The sequence below is a fragment of the Cotesia glomerata genome, linkage group LG10, assembly GCF_020080835.1.
Source record: "Cotesia glomerata isolate CgM1 linkage group LG10, MPM_Cglom_v2.3, whole genome shotgun sequence".
Taxonomy (NCBI): Eukaryota; Metazoa; Arthropoda; class Insecta; order Hymenoptera; family Braconidae; genus Cotesia; species Cotesia glomerata.
In genome coordinates, this window is record NC_058167.1 from 7,242,216 (window position 1) to 7,253,725 (window position 11,510).

The following is an 11,510-nucleotide window of genomic DNA, read 5'->3' on the forward strand; positions in this document are numbered from 1 at the left end:
TTAATATATGATTGTTTGATTGTTTTATCATTTCTACACAGTAAAAAAATTTTCGTAAAATTTAACATAAAATTTTGTGTAGATGATTTTTTTACACAAAATTTATGTTAATTCTACACATACTGTTTGTATTGATGAAATCAACATAATTCTGTGTTAAAAGTAACACAAAAATATGTTAAAACTTTCATTGGCTGATTCTCGGATTTCTACACACTTAAATGTTATCCATAACACAAATAAAGTGTTGATTGTAACTTTTTCTTTGTGTTACTCAGATCAGCTGTCAAATATGTGAGTTTTACTAATAATTTAAATATATATATATTTTGTGATTAAAAAAAATACATGAGCAATTGAAAATAATAAATTAAAGGAAAAATGCACATGTAGAAAATTAAAAAAACTGTAAGTTTATTTTCTAATAATTTATTAATTTCAATTATTTATTTTTTTGTCTAATTCAAAAAAATAAATGAAAATTAAGTTAGCCGACATCTGAAAATTTTTACAATTTTTTAATGAAAAATTATTACAAAAAAATTAAAAAAAAAATTTCACTTGTAGAAAATTTGAAGAATTATTCGTGTAATTTTTTTTAAGTATTTTTTAACTTGTAAATAATTTGTCAAAAAAAATCAACATGTCTGCTAGATTCATAATCATAAAATTTATAATTTTTCTTATTTTATTTATTTCCTCATAATTTATAATTTATTCTGTCTTCTAGATTCACACTAGAAAGGACATTAACCTTGTAATGAATTTTAAGGTTACAATTCTATTATCGGATGTTTTAATATAAATTACCCTTTATTTACTTAGTTTTTAATTGCTATACACTACAATTGTATATTTATTAGCTGCATTTAAGTATTTTACGTAATGACACAAATCAAAATCCACCAAATTAAAATGACGTTGAGGCTATCACATTTACATGTCTATCTTGTGTGGCATACGTGACTATATATGAAGAATTCTTTAACATAAATTTTGTGTTGGTTGGCCAGTAACATTAAAAAAGTGTAGTTTTACTTTGAATTAACACTTGAGTGTGTTAAAAAATGGATGGATTGATCAATACAAACCGTTTGTGTAGAATTAACATAAATTTTATGTAAAAAAAACATCTACACAAAATTTTATGTTAAATTTTACGAAAATTTTTTTACTGTGTATAATATCCTAATTGTACTTCTCTAGAAATACAGCAATGATTTAACTTAAGTGAATCCAATTGAATATTTTTAAATGAGAGTAGAACACGTCCAACATTTTGCATGAGCGAAATTTAATTATTATCGGATAATGAATAGTTGATATTGCATTACAATAAAAATAATCGCGAAATTTGTTAATTATTGATTAACTTATTCTTAAACTGATTACTAATTCATTTTAATAGAATCAAATGCTCAGTAAAAGTTTTAATTAATTTGTCTAGGAATAGATATTGCACGCCTCATAGCGCGAAGCGCGTGAGGTTGTGCTTTATACTCGACTCGTCAAGGTCAAGCAATTTTGTGATCTTTAAATGCCTCTATCACAACCATATTACACTTATTCAATAATATAAGTAGATGTACACCGAAAAACACTTAAATTAAACCATCTTTTACTTTCTAAAATCATTTCATGTTGCTATTTTGAAAAAAAAAAACGTTTTGAAAAAAATTTTACGTGGACGTCCGGATGTCACCCCATTTTGGATGTACCAACGATTACTCCCGAACAAATTGATATTTCAAGACCAGGCCTTTTTTATTAGTTTAAAAATTCGATGAACTGGGTCCGTATTTCATATCAGTGGCCTAGCTTATGTATTTTTTTTTTTAAATTGAATTTTTATTAAAATTCACGGATACAACCGTACAAAGCCAAACGAACTTTTCTTATTTGTCACGTGAAAACTATGGCGCCACTTGATCAAGCTAGATTTTTTTAGACTGCGTGCGCATATGACAAGAAAAAAGGGCGCCGATATTTAAAAAAAAAATAAAAAATACTCTAAGAAATTAATTATAATTTTTTTTTTAATCAATTACACAGTTAATTTTTTTCTTAAAAAATGATTGAGCGTTATTAGGCGTGCACTTTTGGATTTTCCAAACTTTTTTAATATTTTATCTAGAATAATACAGTATGTGCTTTTGAACAAAGTGAAAATTTTCAAGTTTGATATGAATTTTGTAACATTTTATAAAACTGTGCTCAATTTCACAATATTTGATGAAACTCTAGAAATTATTTAAATTTTATCTCATTTTTTATAGAATTACATAAATGATTTAATAGCAATATTTCCGAATGAACCTAATTAATCAACCCGTATATTTTAAAAACTACCGAATCTTCATTGCATGATAAACTTGATAGTTTTCATTTTTATTAAGTAATAATTTGAAAAATGTTTAAAAATTACTTTTTTATAAGTCAAATTTTTTTTTAACTTTGAAATTGTTTTCAATTGGAGAATTTTTCAAATCTGAGAGATAAAGATGAGGATTTATTTATTATGAATTTTGAGGCTTTAGTTAGAATTTGAGACTAATGAAAAATTTTTTTTTCATACTTGAATAATTATTGAGAAATTCTTTTTTATTAAAACTCTTAATATCTGGTTTTTTATTTTTTTCACAACTAAATTTAAATATTTCATTATATTTACAAAAATTTTAATTCGTGAAGCAAAAATAATTATTTTTACCCATAACGTAAAAAGAAAGTAAGAAATTTTTTCATTTTTTATTAATTAATATTCAAATTTTCGTGGTAAAATTATTCCATAAGATTTTTTACAGTATTAGTAAGCGATATAATGACCCGACCAAAAATATCAAAGTAAACTCTATTGGGTCGCCTCTGGATTGCCTTGTTGAATAGAAGCAGCATTTGACTGATATTGGGTTACCAAAAAAATTATTCGCGAACTATATTTTTTCACAAAAATTAATCGACCTTAAGGTGTATAAAGAATTACAAAGTTAAATTTAAAAATAAATAACTGAAAACTTTATAACTTTAATCTAATATATTAACTTAAACAAAAATCAATTCGCATATAGACTAGTCTCAAAATCGCAAAGTAGTTTTAAACATTAAAAGCATAACATACATTACAAGTAGGAATTCTAGCGTACACCCGATTCATCTCAACTCCCCGCTAAAGTTAAATCGATCCACTTTCTTGTACGGCGCCTAGCCTATTTTAATATTTCAACGAAAGTCACATACACGTACGCGTGCACATATATATATGCTTGCTTTATGTTACACTTTACACTGCACATATTTTTATGAACCTTTATATATTCAATATAAATAAACAAGTTCCTATACGTGTAAAGTATATTTATTTATTTTTCCTGTAAACTCTATGAGATCTAAATTTATTAAGCATTAGCATTTAGCGTGCAAAGCATTTATATTATTTATTTAAGAAAGGTTGCAATATTGCGAGAAGTAAAACTTATACCTAGATACAGAGATTTAGTAAGAAAGAAATGAAATAGAAGGGGTCATTAATTCCCACAACGTGGTAACCAAACTTGTATGACGCTGATGAGAAACTACTCGGGTATATAAGCGAATAACCAAGATTGCATGTATAAATGCATTCACTGGTACGCTACATATACGTTTGCAAAAGTGACTCATGTAACCGGGGCAACCATTATAAGAATTATTTGCAGCATCCGCAAATAAAAACCTAAGATTATAGGATTATAATGATATAATATAATAATATACATTAAGAGAAAAATAAATCTCGTAAATGATAGATCATATTCTTTGATGGAGTATTTCTTTTTTTTCTTAATTCAACTTCCTACTTAAAATTTATACTAGTTTACGACCGCACTGATAGAAGGATTTATTTGTATTAAGCAATATTTGTTAATTATTAACAAATCATTTATTAGGGACCATTTTTTAGTATCGAACAAATATTTCTTAGTATTTAAAATGATTTGTTTGTATTTAATAAATCTGATATTAATTTATTAAATATTAATAAATCTTTTTAAATACTAAGAAATATTTGTTTAATACTAAAAAGTGGTCTCTAATAAATGATTTGTTAAATATTAACAAATATTTTTAACTATAAACAAATCCTTCTATCGGTGCGGATGGAAAAATATTTTGTTAACTAAATTTTCCAAATGTTCTACTTTGGCCCCAACATATTTTCCATCATACTGATACAAAAAAATTAAAGATTCAAATGAAGAAATTTTTAACCAAGGAAATCATTTTCAAGGATTTCTTTGTCTTGAATCTAAAAGAAAAATTGTTGAATCAAGTGAGAAAAAATTTTAGTTTAAGAATTTTTCTGCTTGATTCGTTTAGAAGCTTAAAATACTGTAAGTTATTGGCTAGTAGGCATTATCTTGCTAAAAGATTTTTTTTTGCGTATTACACATTCTTGAAGACAGAGGTCAACTCTAAATCGACAGATAGTAATTCTTGAGTTTATAAAAATTTGAAAATTATGTGAAATTTAAGATTTTTATCAATTTTAAACTCATATTTGATAAAAAACATATATAACTTTTGAAATTTTTTTTCTGACATTTCAGAAGCTGAAATTGAATAAAGAGGTACCGAAATTCGTAGCATATTTTAAAATTACCGATAAATTCTGAAATTTTTAAATTGTAATAAATCGTCAATTATTTTTAGAATATGCATAATATTTTCATTAGTAAATCATTTCTAAAACGTCAGATATAAAATTTCAAACAGTTTGTTTGAGACTTTTGATGATATTTTTAACCATGCTGGTATTATGTATAGACAAGAGATTTATTAAAAAAGTCTAGAGATTAACGAAATATCCATAAGCAAATAATGGAAAGGATAATAATATATTTCATTGAATATAAATATTGAAAGATTAAAAATAAAAAAAGTCAGGTCTTAGAATGAGATGATAGTGGGGTGATGATTCTTGGGGGACTGATAGGCTTTTATATGTTGCTAATATATATGGGATATAAATCTACACTGTGTCCTGCACAAATAACTAGCTTTTAAAGGGTCACAGTCTGTATCTTGACAAAGACTAAATTTTTGCGGATTAAGGTAACGTGTATTGTAATAGTATAATAGTACTGCAAGGGTCGAATGCCAGTGAATCCTTTTTTTACCGGCCACAACCGAGAGGGGAGTTATTTTATCCGAGATTCTAATAGCCGAGTGTTTATAAGAGAAAGGCTTCTATAAACGGGAATGAGAAAAAAAAGTAAAGTGGTCATGAAAAAAAAACATAAGTTATGGTCGTAAAAAATAAAACAAACAAAAAGAAATTATTTACAGCAAATTATTGTTTTCATACTGACAAAAAGTTAAAAAAAAAAAAAAAAGTTACTCGAGGCCAAAACAATCAATATAGCTTGTGCCTTATTGTGCGACGCTTATAAACTACTCAACCGGTAATTAAGCAATTGGTCAAGTTGTGAAAGCAAAACCTTTCATAACTTCAGCCGTATATATATGTATACTGATTACAAGCGAATGTATACAACATTCTACTTTATTTTACTCGACTGCTCAGAGATCGTGATACTGATCTCATGCTCTTGTTATGCTGGTCAGGAATACGTAAATACAGAGTTAATCAATTGATTAATCATGCTAAGAATTATTTAATATTTTATCTTCATTGTTGCACTCATTTTTTTATTTTTATCTTATTCAATACTATTAGATATCAATGACCGTTATAAATGTTAATATATTATATTTGTTGAATCATATGTGATTGATTGAGAAAAACGGAATGAATATAAAATAAATCAGAGCGATAATACAAAAAAGAATTATAAAATAATGAAAACATTTATAAAGCGCATTCCTTTGATCCCTGAAAGTAAGCAATGCTTTTTTTTATTTGGAATGTAATTCATTGTACCAGCGGAAATCGTTTATCCCAATTCATGAAAAAGACCATAAACTGACGGGGAAGAAAAATGAAAACGGTTTATTAAAAGATTTATGAGGTTTAGGACATGTGCTAACAGCTTTATCTTGAGGTTAAATTATTGTATACTAAACTCGAGCGAGGTCATTTCAATTTAATACGGGCAATTCTGACGAATTTATATAAAAGGATTATTTAAAAGGTTCACTGACAATTACACTTACAATCCGGATCCTTTATCAATGTCAAAAGTGGATGCTACTAGTGCTAGCACAGTTAAATCTTGATACGGATCAATTTATTATATATATATATATATATATATATATATATATATATATATATATATATATTTTTGCACGCATAAGCTCTTTATATACACGACAGTGGTATTGTAAGTTTGTTATCACGAGCAATAAAATACTTTTGACATTTCATTCTTACATCATTCGTACATAGCGATTAATAAAGACTTGATTATTTTTTTTAATTTAATAAAAGTTTAATTTAAGAGTCAACGTTTTAATGGACAGTGATTAAAAAAATCTAATTTATTGTTTTAATAATAAAAAAATAAATAGATTTTTTTAATAGTTGAGAGTAGATGTGTCGCCAAAATGTCTTCAAGCAGGTGGCCCCATTGATTCAAACGTATATCTTATAAAAAAAAGTTAGTGAAAAAACAAATGAGTAAGAAGATATAGAGAGATGGAATTGAAAGAGAACGAGTTGAAAGCCCGGTACAAGTAGGCCTCCCAGAAAATGAACTCAACTCAAGTTTCATACATCCAAGGGTCCCAAGAAATAAAATCTCTTGATGTGATGGCTGGCGATGGTATAGCCCTAGTGTAGTCGGTTGATCAGTTGAACCGTTGTGCTCGACTCTTGTAGCAAGTCCCGACTTGTTTTTCTTAATGCACACCGACCGGTTCATCCAATATAATACATCAAACCTTCTTTTTCACCGCATCTTTTACAGCTTCCCATCATTACTTATAACTTATAATAATATTATCTATAGTGTAGGGTATGGAGCATATATATAGCCGCAAGCTCATTATTCATATTCAAAAATTACCTGAATGAACGGCCTCCGTTTCTTCGAATACTGATTCATCAGCATCCTCATAAAAATTATTTTCACACTCATTATCTGAATCATTGCAACGAAATTTACTTTTATCAATTGAGGAATTACCCGGACAATCAACAGACACATGCCTAGAAGAAACACTTGATGATTTAACATGTGCACTCGCACTTCTAACAACTTTGGTACTGTGAGTTCGACGAATTAGTAAATTACTCAATGAATTATTCTCATTGCTATTTTTTATTTTTATTTTACTATTATTATTATTGTCATTATTATTATTACTATTGTTATTGTTATTATTAATACGATTTGGCCCTTGAATTCTTAAAATTTTAGTTCTAGCTTCGTCTTTCCTTTTGCTTCTTCGTTCAGTTTCATTAGATTGATCCTCACGATTAATTTCCAAGCACCCTATTGTGTTGTTAAGCCGGATATTTTTTTTATCCGTGTCTTTTCTACCAACAAAACGATTTTGAAACCTCTCTATAGTCTTGAACGAACGTGTCCTCTCGACCTTCTTTCTTTGAGTTGTATCTTCAATCGATTCCACTACAATCTGCGGTGTTTCAAACATCCGTGTAAGACTCTGTACTTTACCTCGTGTACCACTACCAGTACCAGTCTCAGTATCAGTATTCATACCAACAATACTGGTACTTGTTTCTGATCTTTTGTTCAACCCATCTTTATTACTAAAGGTCCGGCTCAATATCGGAGCATTTTTAGTAGCACTTATTGGAAATGTATTGCACGCGTACTTATCAGCATCTTGAGATAAACATTTTGTTATTTTAGGATGACAATGCCGGGTATCATTTTCCAAAGATACGTAAAATGTTGACCTACGTTTTGGTAAATCATCTTTGTCCCTTTCCTTGTTATCGTTTCCAATCATTGTGACTTTCTAATTTCCTTAAAGTTTAGTAAGTAAGTAAATACCAGCAATACAAATGCTACTTGAAAAAAATTTATCTAAACCATCATCATTAAGATTATCACCCTCTTGAGTGTCTTTTTCTTACTCAGCAGTGTTAGGGCTTGTTCAACGCCCTACTGATGACTCAATTCTCTATTATTTTTTCTACCTTAGGTTTGTGACGTCATTCAACAAAAACGTCAAGTCCTTAGTTATTTTTAAACTATTTTCATTGTTTATAATCAAATACCAATAACTTTTAATTATTATTCAAGGATAATAACTTTCTATAATAAACATACAGAAGACATATCACGTCTTTAAATAGTTTTTTATAGAGAAGAAATAATTTTATTTCTTCTTTTGAATAATTTATTGTTAATGAATTAAAAATTTTATAAATAACAATAACAATTACACAATTAAAGAATTGATGGTAATAATAATAATCAGGCACGTGTTGCACTTTTCTTCACTAGTAATTTAGAAGATAAATAATAAATTGGAGTTGAATAAATAAAACGGTCAATCAGATTAAATATTGAGGTATTTAGTACTTAGTACACGATAGAATGTCATGGTGAATGTATTTGACTTGGAGAAAAGGGAATAAACCGTTCGACTGTCGTTCGCCAAGCTGGACGAACGCACGACTATCGTATATTCAACTCCTCTCAAATACCATCGGCACATATCTCTTTACTCACACAACACTCAGCGCCGCTACACGGTTATTCTTCGAAACTATGTTAGTCTCCGCGTGGCATTGATATTTGCTTTTGCTTTGGAGTGCATTTATAGTACGCTATATTCATCTAAACTTCCTTTTAATATATACCACCCGTATAAACTACATTAAATATATGTATTCAGGAGAGTTTAGTTGATTCAATACAAACGGAAAGATTATCAAGAATCATGCCTCTTTGTCGTTTCGCGACAACACATGTGCTTCGCTGACTCTTGAGCTTTTATTGATGACATTTACATTTATACAGACACGCTGAAAAATATTATACATCGTTTTTGGCGCTATATAAGGATTATTATTTTTGACGTTTATTCAAACGGTAACTTTACGGAATTTAAAATGTTTAAAATTTTATTTGTTTAAATAAATTAAAGTTTATATAATGCGAGTTAAGTTTTATCATACGCAAATCCTGTTAATGTTACAATCACAAATACAAACATTTTTTTAATGTATAATAACAAAACTAAAAAAATTATTAGCAGGCATCCGAGGATTTTAAAAATTTTCAAAAATTTAATGTCTACTAATTTTACACTCATAAAATTTAATAAAAAGTTTAATTTAAAATTCTGCAGAAGATGAAAGGTTTTGTTTAAAATAATCAATTACCTTCACTTATATTTGTGTAAATTTATTTTTACGTTTATCTCCTTTCATTGACTTCATTAATTTAATTTAATGTTTTTTAAATAAATTTACTCTGCGCATTGAATTCACCAGAGTTAATATTTAAAAGAATGAAAAATTGCTTTACGCTTTATTTTTTGTAAATAAAATTTATGTTTGTAAAATATTCAGAACATCAGTTTCTTAAGAAAAGGCAGCAGCGGGTGATTTGGAGTAAAGACGAAAAAGTAAATGCGATACGGATGAAACGCAAAATTGATTACTGGCTCATATTTATGTATATATGTATATGTATGTTTTATGGGTATAAGAGAGTGAAGAAAAAATAATAAACAAGATGGAACTGAAGAAAAAATAGTTTTTTTGCCGGTCGGTGTCTAGACTGAAACACAACATACAACAATATTCACACTGTGAATATCATTAGAATATTGGCATGAGAATCACTGAGACGTGTCGCAGCATAAGTTGAAGGTGCTCCATTCTAAGTATCCGGATGTCTTCTCACGATACACGAGGCAAGGCACACCTATTGCTATTACTACGTTTGTATTTATACTTAAAGTTTTAGTTTTGTTAAATATGAAGTATGTAGTACAGTAGGTATGTAAGGAAAAAATAGTAAAAAAGTTTACTGAACCGGACCGGTGTATCTGCAATTGACACACGTGCTGTAACAACATATGATGATTATATGTATTACGATGTATATGTATAGAGACAGGAAATAACGACCCGTTAGATTTATTTAGTGACAACTAATATTTCCGGCGTAGAGCTTTTGACTGACAAGCTCTTTTAATAATTAATACTTTGGATATTTTTGGATAAATTTTTGTACTGATATTATTAATAAATTTTTATGTGTTTATAAAAACAATTCTATTTATAATTATGTACATTAAGATTGGGTGGAGTGTATGGTACTACAGTATCTAATAGATTACAATAAAAAAAAAAATAAATAAAGAGGGAAGAATGAAAGAAGTGATGAACACATGAGAATCTTTTTTTAAAATAGTTGAATTATGGATGAGGAGAGTAGTTTTAAATAAAAGAATGTACTTGTATAGTACAGTAAAGAAAAGCGAATTCGTGACATGGACTAAGGACTGAAGAAATGAGAGTTTAAAGAGAAGAAAAGACTACGGATGTTTGTCCACGACGCAAATTCAAGCAAAAGATAAAATAAAAAGTTAAGAGAGAAAAGAGAACAATAAAAAATAACCAAAAGAAGAAGGAAAGAGAAAGGTTTAAATAAAGGGAGAGAGAGAAAGAGTTAAAAGAGGGTACAAAAGGAAAGGAAGAAATACGTGACTGTGCAACCACGACAAGGAGTAGTAGACATGCTCGGCTCCAAACGAGTTCCAAGATGTTTAATTCGTGCAAGATTTTAAGTTTTAAAAGACTTCAAGACAAGTTGATTAAAGAAATTCATCCGGAAAGAATTGAGAAAAAATAATAATTCTTGCATGATAAGTAGTATAGCTGAACAATAGTTTATCGTGTTAAAGTACGATAAATGTTTTGTTTGTGGTTATTTTTATTTATTTATTTACTTATTTTTTTTATTTTATAGTTTGAAGTAGAAAGCCGTTGGAGAAGGGAATTTCTTACGAGGTCGTATTTCTCTTGGTTCTCACCTCTTGCAACGAAAATACGTGGGAAAGAACACTCGATTAGTTAACTGTTGTATTATTGTACTCTATATTTTGCTCTAATGGCCAACAATCATATTGCGTTAATTGTTTTATTATTTCAATCAAATTAATTATATCAATTTATATTTGGTCACGTATTAAATAAAAACAATGGTTTAGACGGTCAATGATCTTATGCATTCAAGATAAGTAAGGGACAAACCTTATATGATGGTCCCACCACCTTGTTAGGGAGCTAAAGAGGCTCCATTAATGGAAGTGTTCGTACGTTCAGAGAATATTTTTTTATTTAATCAATCAATATTTTTGATGTTTTAAACATGACTGCATTCTATCTATCCAAATGTGCAGTGCATGATAATTTATTAAAAAGTAATTAATTTATGTTATGTTTTATTTTATAATTTCTTCCTATCTTTCTCATTTCTTTCTGACTACATAATTAATAATTTCAGTTTTTATGAGATGTTAATTAGAAAAAAAAAAAAAAGTGAGAGAAAAATGTCTTCATTGGAAAAATAATTAGT

At 28.1% G+C, this 11,510-nt stretch overlaps 1 protein-coding gene across 15 annotated transcripts in view; it reads right to left on the bottom strand.

Moving 5' to 3' along the window:
• The window catches only part of LOC123273022 (disabled homolog 2-interacting protein), a 66,690-nt gene that overhangs the window by 16,942 nt on the left and 38,238 nt on the right, over positions 1-11,510 (bottom strand). The window contains exon 1 of one of the 15 annotated variants that reach the window (XM_044740101.1): positions 7,008-8,274. The exons of 13 other annotated variants lie outside the window; for them this stretch is intronic. In XM_044740101.1, the coding sequence (XP_044596036.1) occupies positions 7,008-7,920 (913 nt within the window). In that variant the 5' untranslated portion in view covers positions 7,921-8,274. Of the gene's footprint in view, positions 1-7,007; positions 8,277-11,510 lie in introns of those variants that run through there. One more of the 15 variants, XM_044740107.1, reaches the window with a different exon arrangement.